Source organism: Astatotilapia calliptera, chromosome 9 (assembly GCF_964374335.1).
Source record: "Astatotilapia calliptera chromosome 9, fAstCal68.1, whole genome shotgun sequence".
NCBI classification, from domain to species: Eukaryota; Metazoa; Chordata; class Actinopteri; order Cichliformes; family Cichlidae; genus Astatotilapia; species Astatotilapia calliptera.
In genome coordinates this window covers 19982636-20003958 of record NC_137430.1, presented here as the reverse complement: position 1 = coordinate 20003958, position 21323 = coordinate 19982636, and the positions used below count along the sequence as shown (strand labels likewise).

The 21323-nt window shown below is 43.9% G+C and overlaps 1 protein-coding gene across 2 annotated transcripts; it reads right to left on the bottom strand.

Moving 5' to 3' along the window:
- Positions 1–143: 143 nt before the first annotated feature.
- csrnp1b (cysteine-serine-rich nuclear protein 1b) lies at positions 144–12994 on the bottom strand. 2 transcript variants are annotated; one of them, XM_026179646.2, is made up of 6 exons: positions 12903–12994; positions 12403–12755; positions 6022–6220; positions 3996–4255; positions 3604–3900; positions 144–3499 (listed from the first exon to the last, which is right to left on the bottom strand). In XM_026179646.2, exons 3-6 carry the CDS (start codon positions 6200–6202, stop codon positions 2507–2509), a joined length of 1731 nt encoding a protein of 576 aa, XP_026035431.1. In that variant the 5' UTR covers positions 6203–6220; positions 12403–12755; positions 12903–12994; the 3' UTR covers positions 144–2506. The 2 variants fall into 2 exon arrangements, with proteins under 2 accessions (XP_026035431.1, XP_080162148.1); XM_080306022.1 differs by lacking the exons at positions 6022–6220; positions 12403–12755; positions 12903–12994 and adding an exon at positions 5456–5953.
- Between the last annotated feature and the right edge of the window lie 8329 nt (positions 12995–21323).

Sequence of the window (21323 nt, the reverse complement as noted above, 5' to 3'; positions counted from 1 at the left end):
TATTATTAATATATCAAGTATACCCCCTCCCACCAAAGAAAGCTAGAAATAATACCCCTAGGAGTTTTTGTCCATGCTTTTTCCCCCAACAATGCAAAAAGTTTACTTTTCAGCATTTTACAAAGACAAAAAACAGTCAAAGATTTAGAAAACATTTTTTTTATTATTATTATTATTATTTGGAGGGACAGGCTGTCAAAATGGCGTAGATGAAAGACACTGTTTCTGAACAGCAGGTTAATGTGTGAGTATGTAAAAAAAAATAAAAAAATTAAAGCAGCTTTGTTTGCTCTGCAGGACCATTCAAGCAGAAATATGTACAACACAAAAGGCAAAAAAAGTAAGACAATTTCTTTGAAAACAATATAAATTGTACTGTAATACATTACATTGAACACTCACTGTTGCCATTTCTTCATGAGATTTGATGTTTTATACAAGAGAATCAAATGCCTGCTTGCAAAAAAAAAAAAAAAAAGAGTGCCCTCTTCATGGCATAAGAACATATATTGGATGGACTTCAAAGTAATCAAAAAAGGCAAAAAAGCGAATAATACAGTTCCAAAATGTGCACTCGGCACTTTTTCAAAGTATACAATTAATCAGAACAAGTTTTAACAAACAGGACCTGCATGCATAATTTCTAAAGGGTCCAGAAAGGCTGTTGAAACAGCTGTAGAAAGGGTGAGATATGTACATTGACTCTCTAGTGTCCCTCGGCTCTTCACACAGGTGACAGCACAATCACCTTTGAAAGGTCTCGTTCAATAATTAATGAGGCAACTCTTCAATTTTCAGGGTTTGCGCGTGCGATAAAAATTGTATAATATATGCAGTTTTTATGCACAAAAACCCTTTACATGTGTAAGTCATAACATATCGTAAGCCAAGTCACAGACTTCCAAAGAAATTCAGAGTACAATCAAATTGATCTTCGCAATTTACTTAGTTTTAGTGGCATGTCTCTAAGATATCGAACCATAAGGCTGCCTATGAAAAATACTTCAGAATGCTGGAGAGCAATAACCTTCATAAGTATACATTTCTCTATAATTCATATATTACAAAGGTCGACCCAGATTGAAAATTACTCGCTTTTGCTTAATAAAATATTCAATTTGTCAGTGATTAGAATTCTTTTGTCATTCTACATAAATTAGTTAGAAAATATTAGTGTAATTTTCTATGTTTACATTATAGGCAGCAATACAACAGAACCATAATTTAGTTTCAGTGATTAGGGAGATTCCACAGTTTTCAGTCCCAAAGCTTAAATGGAAGCGCTGTGCACACTCTATTAGCATGCATGGCTCCCCCCGATAAGCAGGCACATCCAGTAAACTTTACAACACCCCATTTTATTGCCAGGCGTCTTAAATTAAATAACTAGTGAAATAATGACATAATAAGTTATCCAAAAAAAAAGAAAAAAAAAAAAGAAAATAGTTAAACTGTAAAAGAGAATAGATATTAAATACTTGCTGATGGACTTGTGATCCCATTTCCCATAACAATGCCTAAATGTGATATGGACAAGGAAAACAAAAAAAAAACAAAAAAAAAACAAAAAAAAAAAAACAGGAAGGAAGATTGCACTTTCAGGTGAAATATCAAACCACAGTGCTGCTTGAGTGAAAGTAGGCTTCATCAGAAATAAATAAAAGGAATTCATAAAAGGAAATAATTTAAAACAAAAGTAAAAAGACAATACAGCTACAGCTTTTAAATGGCATGAGCATTATATCTAGTTACCCTGCTCATAAATATGAAACTCCGTCATGTTAGCGTTTAACTGTTGAATCGATCCCGTTCGACCAAAACAATGCCTATTCATACATAACTATTTTTTTTCACAGATAAAGTGCTGATCAAGGAGATTTTAGAGGGATTTTATTTGTACCATAAAAGACCCTTGGGAGAGATCTTGAGGAGAAAGAGTCCACTAGCTTTAGGATTTAACACGAGGAGGACCCCTTCTACTCAAGTCGTCCGGGTGTTAGCCTAAAATCTAGGGCGCGAACAGGTTACCATTTGACTCTGGTTTTCATATGAAGGCCATCACAGCAAAGGTACATTGCCTCCAAAAGCTAGAAAAAAAATCCCTGAGGTGCACATTCAGCTGTGTTGAGATTCCCAACCTGGCCCCAGAGGGTTCATTCCCATTTAGCGTATGGTTGGTGATCTTGGTTTGGTTAAACAAGCTTTCTTAGGAATTGAGAGCCACCACATCTTTTTTATTATTATTTTTAATATGCCTGATCAAATTGATATACGTTTAGTATCTCTTTCAACACTAGCTGCCGTCTCACACAGCAATCATTCCAAACTGCTTTGCTTACAATTTTGAAGGCAAGTCTGGAATTTTGAACGTTTATTAGGCGAGAGGGAAAAAAAAAAAAAAAAAATCAAACGCAATCACAGCTTCCTCCAACACTTTGACATCTTATGTGCATTTTCAAACCTGCGTTTTTCTTGCACTGTCCACAAATTTTTCACCTTGCGTGGGTCAAACTTTCACAGACTCCATCACAGACAATTTCATGGCTTCCTCCAACAGCTGATTGTCTGTAAAAGTGGCGGGGGGTTCTGGGACGGACTCTGAAAGGCCAATCAGCGACTCCAGGAGGCAGGTCCCTGGGTCACTGGCTGCAGGGAAACTGGGATAACTAGGCAACTGAAACTGAAAAAAGTTGTCCATGTGCTCGTACTCCTTGAGGGAGTTGTAGAGGGAGGTGGGCCCCAAACAGGGGAAGCCATCGAAAAACTCCAGGTCTGACTCAGACGAGAGGCTCAGCTCCATGTCGTAGCTAGCTGAGCGATCGACTGTGGGAGAGGGCGTGTGTGGAACACTACAGCTATGGAAGAGAGCGTTTCCCTGGTTGGCATTCTCATCCAAAAGTTCTGAAATGGCTGTTGCTCGATTGTCTGTTTGATCGTCCGAAGAGTCCAGCAGTGCAGCGTCTATATTGTCATTCTCATCTGCAAAGTCCACCATACTAAAGCTACTAAACGCCTCCGTAGATGGCTGCTGTTGCTCTTGCTGCTGCTCTGGGCAACAAGTGTCTTTGTCGCTCTTATCGCCGCTGTCCTTGCTACTTCTCGAACAGTTTTCTGTGTCACTGAAACACAGTATGCGGCTCAGGCCTTTCTCATCAACATCCAGCTGGGCGCTGGGCTCACACGGACCTTCGCCTGCCTCCGAGTCCTCACTCTGAGAGTCCGACAAGTCTGTCATATCGCTGCTGCAGCTGTTCTCCCCAGCTGCTGTCATCTCTGAGCTGAAGGGGAAGGAGGGCACTGCTGGTAAGGGGGTGGCACCGGTTGTGTTCTCCTCATCCTCTTCTGTGCTGGACTGCTCCTCCAGCCTCTTCTCCAGCTCCAGCTTCATTATAGTGTGGATATAATGCGTCTGTACCCTGGTGGAGTTGAACTCAATGCGGCCCTCCATGTTTCCGCATCCATCCTTGGTACATCCGCATGGAAAAGAGGAGTGGTCCATCTGCAAGAAGTAAAGAAAAGTTCTTAAATCATGCAACAGAAACTCCTAAGTTGCTGTGTCTTGCCCGGGTGCTCTTGATAGCATGAAATTGTTGGGGCTCTTACCTGACATTTGATGCCAGCCAGGCTGCAGCTGCAAGTCTCAGGTTCGCAGAACCCCTGACAGTCGCAACCACAGTTCTCCCTGGAGAGCCTCAGCTCGTGCAGCTGCCTCTTTTCCTCCTTGTCGATCTTCTTCACACCAGCCGCTTTGAGCAGCGCATAGCGGCGCTTGGACGTGTAAGGCTGGAGAAAAGAGCCCTCGTCGACGTTGGCTCCACTGATGTCAATATCCTGCTCTGGGATGTCATCCACTGTAAGTTTTTCGGCCTCCTCGCTCTCCTGGGTTCCATTTTTTGTCAGCTGAACACAACAAAAGGAACAAAGTTTATTTGTCATGTTGAACAGGCACAGTTTCATAGATCCCTTAACCACTGCATTTCTTTTATGGTGCACACCTTCAGTTTGAGAGCTTCCAGTTTCTCTTCCCTGAGTCTGTTGAGGAGTTTTTCCCGACGCAGGAGCCGCTGCTCCACGGCAAACTCTGCGAGCGAATATGTGCGGAGTGCACTGTGGCGTTGCATCATGCCCAGAGTGCATCCTCCTCGGCTGGGAACACTGGTGAAGCCCTGGCACCGAGGGAAGAAGAACACCGTCACCTGGTCAAACGTCACATTGCCCCGCCGCGCTCGTTTGGATTTCTTAAGGATGGACGTTGCTATGGATGGAAAAAAAAAAAAAAAGAGGCAGGATTAGAATACATGATGCACAAGTAAGAGAGGATGCTCTAAAGAGGGGGGATTCTTACTTTCGTGCCACTAGATGGCATAATTCCCCAGCACTTGTACTTGAGAGGTGTATAAATGCTGCTGAACAGACTGTAAAAGGACACCCCTCTGATTCATTGCTCCCGCCTTATCATGTACCCAATTAAAAGACACTGCTAACAGGACTCTAACACGCTTACATCCTGTAAAGTGAAACCTACACTAACCCAAGAATCCATTTAGCTTTGTAACTTGCCCTACTGTGCGACAAAAAAAACAAAAAAACAAAACAAAACACCCAACCCAGGAATTTCCCTTTGTTGGCCAGGAAAGTGGAGGAAACAGAGCCGCCAGGATCACAAAAGTGGGGAGTAAATGCTTGAGGCTTCCAGATGGGGGTGAAGGGTGGAAGTGTAGCCCTAAGGGCAAGAATAAAACCTGCCCACCCGGGTCTCGCTGCTAGCTGACAATCCCCACAAATGGCCCAGTAACTGAAACGGGTCAAAGGTTCTCTCGCTGTTAAAAAGTGCTCACGATCTTTCTATACCCAGACAAATACAATAAAACCATATGGGAGCCAAAGTAGAACCATATGTGGGAAAAAAGCCCAATTATTCAAGTTTTATTATATATTCCACTTCCTCCACCCAGGAATATTCAACAAAACTTTAGAGACTCTTTTAGAGACAAGCAACTTTTTCCCTTCTGCCTGAGTCACCAGAACTTTTCGAATCTACAAGCCACATGTGTTGGACATTACAATTATTATTTGGTGGGGAGATCCTTGTAGACTTCTAGTTCGCCCTGAACTGGCCTTAAAAGACACAGAAAGCTGGTGTGATACCTGAAGCTTGGAAAAGTAACCTTTTACCTTAATAGAGGTAAGCGGCACACAATAGTTCTACTATGTGGTCTGATCTGCTGCTTGGGGTAATACACATAAAAATAAACTACCAAGGTACAGCTTCACATCCATCATCTTCTCTGCTGTGTCTAGCAGTCACTTCACAATTTCTGTGTAAACACTGGATTATAATGATCCAGCCAATCTGCTCCTTCAGATGTGTCTGCACGCCTTTTTTTCTTGATTGTCCTACCCCCCCCCCCCCCCCCCTTTTTTTTTTTTTTTTTGTATCCCTTCACCCACTCACTTTCAGCACCTGTGCTGGGTGCACGCCCGGGCTTCAGACAAGGCTCTGTGTGTTCCCAGCCTTGGCAACCTGCCATGCTTCTCTTCCTGGCTGCCTGCCCCACCATCCTGGAAACCTCACAACTGTTTGCCCTTCTCCTGTACACTGCAATCCCTTTCCAAGCCGGTCCGTCCCCTAAAGCTCAGCAGACGCACCCAGGTCGAGACACAAAACGGCCCAAGGCCGCGCGACCCACATCATGCAAGAAAAGGTGAGGCTGTGCCTGCATGCGGGGCTTTGAGAAGAAGGTGGCGACACAGCCAAGGTGAGCAGCCAGTGCATAATGTGATTAGCCATTTTGCAGCTTTAGGGCATGAAATCAAAAGAGGTATTCATTGCAGAAGTCTGAAATCATTTCTGTGAAGTGTTTCATGGCCTTCCAGCTGCCTAAATTCCTTAACCTCTCCCCCATTTATCTAAGTTTGTTATCAGAGTCTCAGCGGATGTTAAAGGCAAGAGAATGCATTATAAAAACATGTGCCATCAGCTCTTTCTGTGATTTATTATCGCTGGAGAGAGATACTCACTGTTGAAATTTGTTGCCGGGGAGCTGGGGTTGCTGGGGGTGGAATCCAGGGTGTCCGAGAAGCAGCTCTCCGCCTCCGAGTCCCAGCCTGAGCAGGCAGAGGAAAGGGAAGAGGGCGACGGTGAGGAGTAGCATGGGTCCTCATCCACCTCCTCAAACTTCCTCTTGAGAAGCCCACTCATGGCGTTAGCGCAAAAGATCTGCAGCAAGGAGGAGAGAAGGAGACGAATTAGCAAATTACTAACAGTTATTTTAATAAATCATCACCGGATCTTTATTTTATTAACCCAATAAATTATCAACTGTACATTGTCAGGCTTTTATTTAAACAAAATCAATGGTACAAGTGAGTCATGTATGCATACCAGTCTCCTGCTACTCTCAGTTGAGAACAATGGCACAGGAAGCAATCAATCAGTTCCATTTGCCTAAGTCAACAATTAGCGAACCCTTCACCCTCTTCTAAATCTCATCGGCTCAGCAAACGCATAAATTAAGAGAGACGACCAAACAGAGGTGACCTGACATTTTATTTTCTAATCAGTCACTTTAAGCAGCCCTTGCAATCAAATATGCAGTCCGAAGGAAAGCAAGGGCAATTTGCCACTGGTCATAAGTAACGTGTCCACATAGAAGTCATTGAATACATGCGCAGCTACGCATAGGCAGAATGTTTTGTTGTCCACATATCCAGAGCTGAGTAAAAGATAGAAAAGTAAAAAAATAATGCTTTCAGTGGGAGGGAGTGCTGTCTGCCCTCTAATCTTTAAAAATATTGCCCAATATCACCTTTCCAAGTATAAGATTTGTCGATGTGTTTAATGTTTATTTTTGTCGGGCAGCAACACTTTCAAAGCTCGACTAAATCCCCGTCTTTTTCCAGGCAAAATTTCAAAAAGAGCAACCGCTGACATGACAAATGAGCAGATTTGATGAAAAGCAAGGTTGCTGCTTTTGTGTTTTATGGTTAAGGGATACAAATGTGTCTCGTGACCTTAGCAAACACCAAACAATCTAATCTTCCCAACTTTTGAGAAGTTGGGAAGATTAGCAGGCGATGCTTGCTGCTAGACGGCACAGTTTATCATCACTGCGAGGACGAGCCCCTGCTATCTTAACCAGGGAGGGAGGGAGAGGGTGGAGGGAGGGAGGAAGGAAGTGAAGGGAGAGGTAGGACACAACCGGGCCGTGCTCCAGCACAGACACTCCCTCAGATGATGATGATGTGGAATGGGAAAAGGAGGCTTTACCTCGTTTCACCGTCAAACTGCTTACAAATCTTTCAACATTGCAGCTGAATCACTTTGATTTTCGTCATTTTTTAAAAACATACTCTTACTAAACACAGTACTGCACACACGTAAAACACCCAAACATCCTTCCAACAGCTTAAAATGTGACCATTGCTCTTTAGCACACAGCCAATTTGTCAGAAATGCTCCAGTGACTTTATAGGAACTTTGAATCCATCTGCGATCTGCATGTCTTGCTTGTCTCATCGGGATGTCATTACTCAAAGAACAGAAGAAAAAGAAGAAGATCTGGAAGCTGGTGTACAAGGAAAAGAGCCATTTTCTGCATGCAACAGAGAGCAGTTATGAAAAAAAAAATCCTTATGACAAGGACAAAGGCAAAGTCAAGGGCAAGAGGCTGACACCTTCGTATAGGCAGTGGGTGCATCTTTGCAGATGTACAGGGAGGGGGTTATTGTTATTGCTGCGGTCAGATATTGTTGTCCCCAGTGCACGCTTGATGAATGAATCACCTTGCAATAGGTCAAGCCAACTCACACTGTCGCTGCAACAAACAAAAAAAAGCTCCCTTCCACACTGTAGCCTTCACATTACACAGACAATAAGAGTGGAGGAAAAAAAAAAAAAAAAAAAAAAAAAAAAGGAGGGGGGCACTGAATCCCCCCCATCCTATCCTTCAGCTTACTCGTGCAAAAAAAATAATCTCAAAATGCCTTGTACACGTATAACTAATATTATGACATGATGATGGGATTTGTCTTGAAACCATTTAGAAACACCTGGGTGCCGCATCTGTTGCTTTGTGTGTTCCCTTATCAGACAACATGTGTGTTCTGAAAAACACCACAAAGCTCACGTCTCTGTGCACGCAGAGCACGCGAGGGTTCACCTTACAATTCTGCCACCATTCCCAGCTCCAGTTCCCAGAAAAAGAAAACCCCACAAAAAAAAACAAAGCTGTGAAGCATCCTCCAGGGAGTGCATAGCGCCAGCTAAGCAAAGTCTTTTTAATTAAAAGCTGCAGTGAGGCAGAAGGGGGGGGGGGGGGGGTGCGGGAGAGGGAGAGAGAGAGAGAGAGAGAGAGAGAAAGAGAGAGAGAGAGAGAGAGAGAGGTGGTGGTGGTGGTGGTGGGGGGGGGGGGGGCAGTGGTGTCAGAACTGGGTCATTGTCTCTTGACTGCAGTCTACCTGACACATTGATTTGTTAATCCTGTTCAACGGGCAGAAACAATGGCGAGAGGTTAATCCTGGCAAGGGGACGGCTTGTAGTCAATCTGGAGCTTCTCAGCCTGCTCAGCCGCTGCACCCACTGAACAAGGCCAAGAGAGCACAGACAGCGGATGGAACAAGGGACCCGGGGTGAAAAAAAAAAAAAAAGAAAAGAAGAAAGGAAAAAAAAAAAAGAAAAGACATTGCGTAGTGACTCATTTGCAAAAGGGTGGGACAAAGATAAAAAGAGAGGAATTCGGCGCTGGCTCGTCAAGAAAGCGGTGCCTGTGGATGTCTGCTCTAAATGGAGAATGGATGTGATCGGACAGCCGAGCCAGAGAAGGAGCGCAGCATGTTTTCAGCGTGCGCTAAATTATGCATCACTGTCATTCCATCAACCGCACACAGGCAGGCAGATAAAGGACGCATCCACCGAGGTGCTCCCCAGCCAGTTGTCACAGACTTGGAAAGATAAATCTCTGGCGAGGAGATTTGTCACCAGAAGCACTACACAGCTCAAGTCAGATGCATAACTATGTCAGTTGAATAAGATTATCTTGATACATCCAGCTACGGGGCTGTTTGTACGACTTTAGAATTTCAATTCATTTTGATTTTAAATCTGCAGACAGCCCCTCAAACCCTTTTATGAAAGAGTATTCAATTATTTGAGAAGGATGTAAAAGAGTTTGAATTACTTTTAAAAGGCAAAATGCCACGGTAAATCTTATCAAACTAACTTATCGGAAAGCTTTAGTTTAATCAGAATCACAAAAAAAGAACCAAATCATAAAAGCTTTCTTATACACATCTTTGGTTTTGCACAGATATCAACTTTCACCCTGTTTGAACTGCTCCCGTCTGCCCCTCAGCCATCAGGACAAGTCACAGTTGACTTTGCCCCCTCGCACCGCCTGTCCAGCCCTTTTGCAGCTGATAACCGTGTGGGTGGGAGCGACAAGTTGCACTAATCTTAGCCAGCCGGGAGCATTTACATGGCACACTGACAGCCTTGTGCAGTGTCTGAATGACTGACTGAGTGCTCATAAAATGTGATAATGATAAGCTTGGGAGCCTTCCCGTGTGTGTAGAACCGTGGCTGGGCAGGACAGCCCCTGCAGGCTTTCAAGGTATTGCACCTCTCACTTCCAGTTCTGACACCGAGAGGACGGGAGATAATTGATCAAAGCCGTCAAGGTGACGGATGGGCTGGATTCCAGCTCCTGCACAGCTGGGGGAAACACTGGCTCATTTCTTATGAAGTCAGCTGTTAGTCAGAAGCGCTCCACCTGCTGGAACAATGCAGGGAGCGCTCCCGCTTTCTCCTCCTATAAGCCTGTTGTTCTCACCGAAGCCGCAAAGCTTGCTGTGACTGTGCCACAGAAACATTCTGTTCCTCTGCCTTGACCCGTGCACAGCGCGATTCCAAAAAGGAGAGGTAGTGGGAAGAAGGAGGGAGGACTGTACAAAACAAATAAATAATGTCATGTTTCCAAGCCACAGGAATTCCATTCTGGCAGCACTGCTCCCGCAGTAATAGTGGAAGAAGAACACAGGCTCTATCTAACCCAGATGTGTTTTCTACTGCTAACCACTGGAAAGTCCTACTCCCACTAGACACTTGAGCCAGCCACCTTTCCTAGCCACACCTGACAGGGTATTAGCTTGCACGTGGACTTCACACGCCCCAGGCTGCCATTAATCTGTTATGCAGAGCAAACCTAAATGTCCAGGTGATGCTTGCAGAGGACTATTTACCCACTGTTTGGGTTGCTTTACTCCTGCTTTAAAGGGAAGGCTAAAACTGTTTTTTCCACTCTTTACCTCGAATGGCATTCACTGTGCAGACAAAATGACATGCAGCTTTGATTTTTCTGTAACACGCTTGCAAATAACAGAAACTGTGCCAAGTGCACAGCAGCAAACTTTGAGAAAACCTCTTTAGAATAGCAGTTCACAAGCAGAAAACACACAGCTTTTGGGTGTGTGTTTGGGTGGAGGGAGGGGGAGTGGCTTCGGGTTCAGGGGTCATGCTCCAGTCTGGGACACTTGCTGTATGGAATGCTGAGAGAGGACAAAGCAGATGGGAGCTCTCGGCTGCTGTGTTGGAGGCTGTCAGCAGGCTCCGTGTTACCCCCTCCCCACACACACACACACACACACACACACCCCACTCCACCCTCGTCTCCAGGCACAAAAGCGTGGGGCCATCCTGCGTGACCAAAATGAAGCAGGCACAGAGAACCTTGTCTGAACCCAGCATGCGGCTGCTGCCTCTCCCAGCTGGGGAGACAGATACTAAAAGTGTGCATGAGCTTCCTGAGGTTGTGAAACATGCACTGCAGTGCACAGGAAGTGGCCATCCAGATTATCTGTGCTGTGTCTGACAGCTGCAGGCACCACAAGGCAAACTGAATGCAGGATCACACGATGGAGATGAGGCAGTTAGGATGTGGGGATGTTATTCGCTGTGCTGCGAATTCCTTCAAATCATTTGAGAGGATTTGGGAGTGCATTGGCAGTTTTAATAAGGAGGCAGCAAACAGGTCAATTGTTATTTTAAAGAGGGACGTGGGTGCAAAATGTGTGCTATAAATGGAAAATGATGTTAAATAAGCAGAGACAATGACTTATTTAACACATCTGAAACCTCCTTGGACATTAAATGCACAGCACCGAGTGCTGTATTCCTTCTCAGTAAACAAAGGATCATTCAGCTCTCTGTAGCCTAATTCCAAAAAACATGATTCCAAAAATGATCCGGGTGAGGTCGCGCTAGAGACGATTAAATCGACTCAGGCGCTTTATCGAAAACAGACACTGTCCAGAGATTAAATAAATAAATAAAAGCCCCAGAGGGCAGTGTTATACCTGGAAAAAATAATAACATTAATAAATCAAGACCTTTGGATGAGAATAATAATAAAAATAAACCACATTGACATCATTTTCTCTTTATAGTACTTAAATGAATTAGAAACTTCAGTCATTTACGCATTTTAAAAGAAAGAAGAGAAAGGTCCACATGCCGTGATGGAAAACTGATCAAACAATGAAGGAGCTCCGCATTCCTTGTCCACACCTGGCTCAAAGACTGAACTGTTACCTGCATGTGGCAAATCGCTAAAATCCCCCCCAAAATTAAAAACCTATAATTATATCGGGTCGAATAGGCACGTCGTACGAGTCCAGCCGGCTCTCTCCCCCAGCTGACCCGATCATGCCTCATGATTAATGCTAATTCTAATGACAGCAGCCCTGTCAGCTGTGTGCTCAGATGTAGTGCCTTCAGGAGTCGCTCTAGTTACAAGAGGCGCACCAGCGCCGCCGAGGTGAACAAGAACAACTCCGCACGGGCTGAATACACAAAGCCGACCTCATCAACAGTTCAGATCACCTAAATGAATCCGCAGCCGAAAACCCACAGCGGTGGGAAGCACGGCTTTCCCGGCGTGAGCCGTGAAGTTTGTAAAACGCTGATTAATCAGCGATCGATCTAAAAACAAATAAATCAATCAATCACCAAGTGAATGAAGCGGGTCGTGGAATCTCGCGTTTAAAAAGAAAATCAGTTAAATGACTTTAATTCTTTCCAGTTACCGTGAATACCAGCACCCGTGTGCTGCCACCAGAAAACAATTCATTAAAACTCAACTTTAACTAGCGGGGGCCACCACAGCCGCGTCCATTTCCAATAAAGCGTCAGGCAAAGTGTTCAAAAAGAAATCAAGCGAATAAAACCCTACCAGAGATGACACGCATAGACACAAACCGCACAGGGCATTTAAACGACTCCTGACACACGAGAATAAACAGTCAAACTATCTGGCTTCCCCCCTGCTTCCCTCCGCTGAGGTTGAACGCGTAAATTACGGTGTTCAATAACCCAGCAGCGAAACTCCCGATTCTGTTTGTACTCACCACCAGTTCAAGTATCCGATCACCATCAGTCACCGAATAGTCACGCTGGGTAAAACAGCCGACGGGTGTTAACGGTGGAAGTAATCCAAATGGCACGAATAAACGTAGCGCTTATCCCCCGCGTACACACAGCCTTTTTTTTATTCTCTCCTATTGTCTGTGCCTCTCTGCCGCACGGGGTCCGTACCAGCTGAAGCGCTTCCCTTGTCTGTAGCAGACTGCCGAGAAGCGCAGGCTTTTTCGTCAGTGGAAAACTCCCTCCTGGCGTCTAGTCTGACGCAGGCGGTGACACAAGGAGGCTGCCCACGCCGCTTCCTGCCCGTCCTTCTGTGTTTGGTTTGAGCCCTTACTACCTGCGTGAGAAAACTCAATTGGTCACTAATAATAATAATGATAATAATAATAATAGCCTGGGAGTAGTAGTAATAGATTGATGAAATAAACACAATAAAATACGTTTTTCTTCTTCTTTTTATCACCCTTTTTAAATACATACTCACTATTATACACTCTAAAGGCAGTTATAGGAATCCCCAGGTTCCTCTCTATATTAGCAGCTGATGAGCAGTCACAAACTGTGTGATCACCAGGCAGATAAAAGTCCTGCTATTGTAACGTGGGTGGTGCCTAAATGTTGTATACGCTGTGGCTTATTTCCAGTTAAAGGAAAACACTGAGTAAGCTGCATGAAATTCTGACTCAGTTTCTTTTTACATGGAACGCAAAAGTGAAGTAGGCTTTAGAGGAAACGCCACCTCTTATCATAACCAAGCAATCACAACTACTGTCCTGGAATGATTTCTCTTCTTTCTTTCTTCTTTCTTTTCTTTTTTAAATTACATGGTGAAAACAGTTTAGTTAACTAAGTTGGTTAACAAAGTAACTTGAGTGGCTTGATGTTTATTTAGGGCAATGAGATGAGTTTGAAAGCCCCAGAAACTGCATGCCCATCTTGTGTAATGGATGTACACACCTATTTCTTTGAAAAGAAATAGGTGTTTTTATTATTACATTTTCATGGCTGTAGTTTCCTTATAATTTCCATATTGTTTTCCTTTCTTCTTCCCTCAAGTCTTTTTCAGTGCAATAGTTTCCTCTAAACTTCATTTGTACTTTCCTTCCTTCTTTCATTTGTTTATTTTTGGGGTGATAGTTTCCTCTTAATTTCATCTTACTTTCCTTCCTTCTTTCATTTGTTTACTTTTTAGGACCATAGTTTTCTCTGAATTTTGTTTTCTTTCTCTCAGTTAAATAAAACAAACTCTATAACAGCAGAAAGGCCCCACTTAAATACATTTAACTTCATTTGCTGACCTTGTCTTTTGTCCCCAGGGATCAAGACTGTATCATCAACTCTTTTACATCATCTCTTTTAGTTGTTGGATTACAACACAACTCTATGTGTCGTAATCACTGATGGGATTCATTTGCAACCCTTTTCTCATGAAGTAGCAGCGTCACGAACCCTCCCCACCCCAGTTGATAAAGTCCTCTCAGGTATTTGCGAGTCTAGCTGCCCACGGCGAGCGCGCTGTGGTGGTTTGCTTTCATTCCTAGCTGGACCTGAATCCTGAGACAAAGTGTTCTGCCAATGTCAATACAGGTGCTCGACTCAGATATTTGGGGAGAGGTCTCTGAAAGCTGTGTACATAGACCTATGCAAATTGTGTCCTCCTTAAAGAAGACCCCTTTCTCACTACCTACTGTGCCCAAGGGCCTCCCTTAGAGCCCCACCCTGAAAGCCAAAAACAGGCACTTCAAGCCGAATGGCAGCAGAAACAGTCCCTCCGCAGCTCTCGCTGAAAACACAGAGTTTCTCTATTCAAATTAGAATAAGTGGTGCTAAAATAACACCCAACAAATGCAAACACGTAGATTTACTTGACGTCGTTTGCTTTGGAGGCAGCAGTTTCACCGGAGCCGTAAATTAGCGCTGGATCAGGACTGAATGGCTTTGTGATAATAAACATGGTAAAAACCACGGATAACTGCTCATCACGAAGCTTGTTTGTAAAAACAAACAAAAAAAGGCATGCGCAGTTACAATAAAAGTGAATAAATATCAGAAAGAAATATCAGGTACCTTTAACTTACATCTTTCTAAAGCACAAGGTTAAGTAACTGAGGATGTAAATAAACATTTAATAGTGCCATCTGTGCAGAGAGTCTCTGTTGTTATCGCTGATTGGATTGCATGCTTTATAGTAATGATTGTTTTTTGTTTTCACACGTCAAAGGTGTATAATCGAGTAAGGTGAGTGTGTCTGTGTGCGTGTGTGGCACAGCGACGCTCCAGTAGAGAGCCTGGGAGTCAGTATGTCCAGACATGCTCCACCCAATTAGTTTCCCTGTCGCCCTGCAGCTCTTTAAGACACAACAATGAACTGTCCACAGACCAGAGGGAGAAACTGATAGTCACATGAGCAGAAGCAGCAGTCACCATTACCGAGGAATTCTGCTTTCTTTCTTTATAAAATAGCTAATAATTACCAACATTCACAATTAGCCCTCTGTTTGACAAGGCTCGGAGAGCTTGGAGACACGCTTGCTCAGCCACTTCTATGGTTTGGTTTAGCCTAATTATAGTAGCAGTTCTGGCAAACTTCAGATAACTGACACAGGTTCAACAATGTTGTTCCGACAGACAAGCATTATGCAACAGGCAAATCTGGGTCACATAAAAAGTTTTAGTGTGCAACTGTTGGGTCCTTCTGCTCTTTGATCAAGTGTCCTTCACAAAGTTCTCCTGAGGTAAACTGAATTTTTTAATGTCCCCCTTTGAAGTCCCCTGTCAGGCTCATCAATTCCCTTTTCGATAAACAAGAAAAAGTTCCAAGGAACAGTGCGACTCACACATGTTTACTCTCTCTTTTAAGAAAAAGAGTTGTGTGTGTGTGTGTGTGTGTGTGTGTGTGTAGGCTGGGGGGATGGTAGCGGTAGTGCCAAAGCCACTGTGAATCAGGCCTGAATACATTAAGGCCACTCTCTTTAAAAGTGTGCCAAAGAGTTCATGGTGGAAGACGCCCCTCCAAGAACACAATAATGGGCTTCAATGCTTTCCATCTGCAGAGGGAGAAAGGACTGTGACTGCACGTGCTGTGTGGAGTGGGCTCAACAATGTATCAATTTATGACCATCAGAGGCATCATAAAACTAGCTGTTAGATGAAGGGCAAGTTCATGGGAGCCAAATGCCAAACTCATCAATGAGTACTCAAACCAAAAACCAACACCAGAGACAGTGAGAGATTTGCACAGCTTGTCCTGAAAGCCTGGAAACAAGCATGAATTCGCAACTACGTGGAAGTTGAGAAGTGCTCCCCGGAGGAGCGAAAGAGCAGATGAGATGAGTCTGACGGTGCTGCTGTGGTGGTCAGACCGGGCAGACGGGCACAATGGGGCTCGGGGAGGGTGGGGTTGGAGGGGGTGAGCTGATTGATGGCTCCAGCTGTCCCAGAGGAGAGGAATACAAGCAGACAGCTGGTCACCTGTAGCCCCAGACATGAGTGTGATAGAGGCACATGGCATTGTGTTTCACTGCAGAGGGCAACCAGTGCAAGAGTTCAGGGCGCCGTTCATCACAGCTATGAAAACAAGCGGCAGGGCTACAGGGGATGAGACTTAAGTAGTGAAAGGAACTCTCGAGGAAGCAGACTTTGCCAACAAAAGCCTGCAAGAGGCAAACTTATTGGATTTCAAGCAGAAGGCGCAATTTGCCACCTAAGTGTTTAGTTAATAAGATTACTTTAAAAACCTGAGCAGAAAGCACACCTCATCATCTTCTAGGGACAATACAGCCCTCTAAATCATCCAGTTTTGTACACTTGGACATGACTGCATTAAGAATAATTGTTGAGGTTACATGAGAGACAGCAAAACGAAGTGGAGAGATGAGCTCACTCTGGCAAAGGGATTAATCCAGAAGCAGGAAGAAGAAGAAGGGGAAGAAAACCACCCTCCCCCTCTCAAAGCCAGTCAGCCAATCAGCAAGTAGAAGAGCTGGTTTACTTGGAGACCAAAGAATCTGTGTAGTGATATGACATCATCAGCTGCCCATTAAAGGAGTGGTCACTATTTCTTTCTTCCTTTTCCCTCCACCTTTAATGACGATGAGTGTGGAGATGCAATAAAGACAACTCCAAGTGTGTGTTGGCTTTTTTTGCTTCTTTTTTTTTAACCCACTGATGTTAATTGTTTACATAAAATGAGTTTGCGTAGTATTATATTTCTTTTATACCTTGCAGGGCCATGTGAACTGAATAGTAACGCAATATTCATGAGATTCAGTTGTTCAGCTCTGAGACAGACACAATTCATTAATTCAGCAACTTGCCTCTCCCGTCTTCCTTTGTCACCACTGCACTGTGACAAGAAATGTTCGCCGTTCAATGCCTCCATTCATTCCCCAACAAACAAGCACTATGTTTGGAATTCCCTCAGTGCATACAGTATACGCGTGTGCTCTTATGCTGTTTGTGTACTATGTGTCTTTAGCTTTAGGGCAAGAAACAAAAACCTGCCAGTTTGTGTTTTGTTTACTTGGCAACGTCACAGCGCTGTCTGACTAATGCACCCTGGATTGTCTCTCCCTGATGTTCGGTCTATGTTTTATTCATCTGTGTGATGTGCTATAGACTCCCTCCTGACATAATAATATTGATTGCCTAATAGGCTATCAGAAGAATGGCTGCACTGAGCTGATTAAATCAGCCACTTCAAGAGTCGAGAGTGCCTTTATTATTTGTAGATACCTGATTAGGAAAAACAACAGGGAAGCGCCAAATGGTGATTATCCTTAGCTGTTATTCTGTAGCTTAATTTTCTTAATCATTTGACTAATTGTTTAGGCTTCCCATCCATCCATCCATCCATCCATCCGTTTTCTGCTATGGGGAAACTAAATTTAGGTTAGTGTGTTTTGAAAATGTCCTGTTGTTTAAAAAGAATGCCCTGAATGTTTGAGCTCTAGTAATGAATATTTACGCACAACACAGATAAACTTTACGTAGCAAGAAGAGCCGCAGCAGAGGCAGTAATCATGCAGGTGTAAACAGTTTTTTAAAGTGACGAAGCAAAAATTAAAACAGGTCCACGTTTTTTTTAAAAATGGATTTCAAGTACATGCATTCATGTTTGGAGCTTTCCAGTATGATAAGCTTAAACATGCTGTTGTGATTAGTCGTGTGAATGGCTGTGGGATTTTTTAAAGTAATTTGTTTTGGTTGGAGAAAGTGTTAATACACAAAAAGAAAATCGGGAAAATGAGGCATGGGAAACAGGTGCTGAAAGAGTTAAGAATGACTGACACTGGTAGAAATGAAGGGTCTCCTGCTTTGAACAAGAGTCCATTTAAATCACATCACTCAGCAGTAGTCAGAGGTCAACATTCACACACCTGTGCCGAACCACACTTCCACACGGGGCTCCCTCAATTGGCCACTTCATCACAAAGACGTCGTGATCATTGCAGACCTCTGAGCTGCCGTTGCGCTCCCCTCGATTGCTGTGAAAACTACTCAGACAGCGGTGTTGTCGGGACACATGTCTCCCAGAATTTACAGCTCTGGATGATTCTCCTCCTCCTCTGCTTCACCCAGAAATCAATACATGGCAACTTGTGCTTTATGGCTTACACGCAACAGCTCCAGAAGATGTAGTGTGGGAGTGCACGCACAGATATTAGCTCAACTGAGTGCCCAGACAACAAAACCGAAACCCCTCATCAGCTTATTTTCCTTTGACTGCAGTACTTCCTCATTGAAATGTTTACATGCAGCACACGTGCTTTCAAAGAAAAAGACAGAGGCTTCTAAAGCACAGGAAGCGCTCGGCTGCCAGTGACTCGTCTGATACTGATGCAGAGCTGATAGCAATTGTTAGAATTTGCGGTTGTGGTTTCCGAGATTAACGTAAAATCATTTTAAAATTCCACTCTTTGGAATTTTTTTTATTTATCATTATGATTGTTCTTACACTCTACTTCTGCTATTTTACAGCAGTTGCATGCTTTATAGAAACCGTTTGGCTTTGAATGAGTTAAAAATTTGCTGTTTCTCAATAACAGAAGGTTACACACGGGCAGAACGCAATGGAAGTCTCTCGTCACGTCAAACTCTCGCTCATACAAGGAAATCACACTCTGCTGTGTTTCCCATCACAAACGGAACACTTCCTCTATTTTTTTTCTTCAGTTCTCATTGTCTGCGTAGCAATGTCAGAGTGCACTGTTTTTTATGAAGTCATCAGTGCCAGGAAGTAAAAAAAAAACGAGCGAGCCCACTGAAAAAAAAACACAAAAAAAAGGCTGAGTGTGTTGTGTGTGTGTTTTGAGCAGTGCAGCTCGCTTGCTTTCGTTGTGAGAGTTACTTAACTAGATCCCATCCTTGGTTGTCATCAAACAAAAATCACCACACAACTCCTAACGAGTGGCAGTTTTTTCACTCGAGGCGACGGAGCACAATGTGGTGCTGGTAATGGGGGAACGGCAGGGGAGGAGCAGGTGGGGGGGGGGGGGGACTCGGGGTGGGGGGTATGTGCAAGTCGCTGAAGCTTGGAGAATCAGCATCACAGCGCGTTGTTGTTACCAGGGCTACAGTGACATGCAGGCCAACTGCAGGTGCCAGGCCGACAACAGTGAGGCCCAATTAGAGACCCTGGGAGAGGAGAGATAATGAAATCCAGCCGCACACTGACGTGGGTTAACTAAATAAGTCCAGAGTCATTTAGTGTTAACAAAAAGATGACTAGGTGGATCTCGGGGCAGGAAAATTGGTTACAGACCCCTTGATGGTCATTCAGATTTATTGACTGCCAAATTAAGGAGCCTGCTGGACTTGGTGGAGTCTTGTATATGAATTTTAGATTAAATTTAGGACTTGTATGTGATTAATTTTACACACACACACACATACACAGAAACAAACAAGTAAAGCTTCTTGTCAATCTGTGAATTTCTGCTTTCCCCTTTCCCACTCTGACACTTACGCACAGACACACACAACCTCCGGGCTAGCCGGCACTGAATGGTTTCAGAATGTGAGAAAGGGACAAGTAGCAGTGTTTACCAAGCACTACTGTCCACACATCCGCTCCCACAATGGCCCCATTGAGGGTGGGCCCAGGTTAAAGCCTATTTAAAAGACTTGTTTAACACTGAGAAGAGGGGCCACATACTCAAAACCACAGGGAAGGGGAGGTTGGATAGAGGGAGAGGGATTCACAGCAAGCTCCTCACCCTCCACCTCAGCGTCGTCTTCAAAAGCCAATGTTTCACTTTATCTCTTTCTCTCTCCCCTTCACTGCCCCCCTCTCCCCTTTTAAAAATGTTTGTCTTTTAAAAATGTTTTCCACATCATGCGTATATGCACGTGTGAGAACTCATGTTAACGTGCACACAGGGTGAGCTAAACCCAGGACGGGGTCCAGCGGAAAGGAGGAAGAGGTAGGAAAGGCGGGAGTGGGTGGTTAAAGTGGTTAGTTTTAGGGAGGAGGGGGAAGAAAAAAGGAGGATGGATGGGCAGAAGGAAGGAAAGAGAGAGTAAAGGACAACGAGGGAAAAAAAATTTCCCCTCCACCCTCCCTCCTTCCTCCTTCCCGCCTTTCTCTTCTCTCATGTGAAGGACAAGCCTGGCGGGGCTGCGGTCTGGCCTAGCGATTGTGTACGGCGCCTTGTGGTGCCTCACACAGGAACCCCATTAATCACTGGAGCAGGTCTCTCACTCCTGGACACAAAGACCCCACACGCCGACTCCACTCCATACACTTGCACATGAAAACATGCAAACACAATGAATGCTTGCATATCTGTCTTGTGCATGTGAGGAAAAAGAAAGAGAGAAAGCAAGAAGGAAAGAGTGAGAGAGAGAGAAAGCGAATCCTAGGAGTATTCACAGAAGTACATGTAATTATTTCTAAAATGTTTGGCAGAGCTCAGCAGAGAAAACTGAGAAAGGAATGCCAAATAGTTTGGAGTCACACCAAGAGAGCAGTCTTGAATTGGTTTAGCATTTAGTCATGGAGAGAATTTGTTCCTACAACGCTGCACAGTCCTGATATTTAAGACATTAAAGCTCCCCTGATCTTGTGATGCCGACAATTCTCATTTCATATTATTCCTTAAAAAAACAACACGATCAGATTTAATTAAGCAAGAAATCTTGCAAAGATGACTCCAGAGATATTAAGAGCCCATCGCAAAGTCGTAAAGGAAGTACATATATTTTATTTCCCCGCAAGTCAAACAGGCTTTTCCAGGTCATTTGGTGGAGAAATCCCTGCAGCAATTCTATTTCCATCAGCTGCCTTGAGCTCGAGTCCATGTGTGTACAGTCGGTCTATAGTAGGAACTGAGAAGAGGACACTGCTGAGGTCATCCCCTATATTAACACCACAGGCTCCTCTTACCACAAACATGCACTGCAGAGGCAAATATAAATATAGCCACAATAATAAGTTGCTTATCTTCACATGCAGCTTTAAAAAAAAAAGTCAACTATGATATTTGTTGAGGTAGTTGCACTTGTTTCAGAAATGTGCATGTGAAAAAAGTAAAATTTTCCCTTAAGAAAAGCAAAAAACAAATTCCCTCATACTTGCAGAATCTTTTTTAGCAATACATTACCTTCTTTTCAATTTTAACAAACTGTAGTCTCTTCAAAGTACACACAGCTTCATTCTCCACCACGTTTATTATCTGAGCAGATGCACAAAACAAAAGTCTTTTTTTCGCCACTAAAGAGTGTTGCATGTTTACCCCAAAGTGTGCATCTGCAAACATAAAAGTAAAAACAGGAAACTGGAATGATTGATAGCACAATCTGCAGGTGGCAGGGAGGGAGGAGCAGTAAAAAAATGTGGAGTTGTCTGGCATACGAAAAGACAATCATCTGTGTGTGGATATGTGTGTGTGCTGCTTTTCCACCT

Coding starts and splice junctions, on each gene's coding strand:
- csrnp1b (XM_026179646.2), bottom strand. CDS start 6,202: ATGAGTGGGCTTCTCAAGAGGAAGTTTGAGGAGGTGGATGAGGACCCA. Junction 4,256..6,021: donor CCCGGCAACAAATTTCAACA/GTGAGTATCTCT, acceptor TTCCATCCATAG/CAACGTCCATCCTTAAGAAA. Junction 3,901..3,995: donor TGGAAGCTCTCAAACTGAAG/GTGTGCACCATA, acceptor TGTTGTGTTCAG/CTGACAAAAAATGGAACCCA.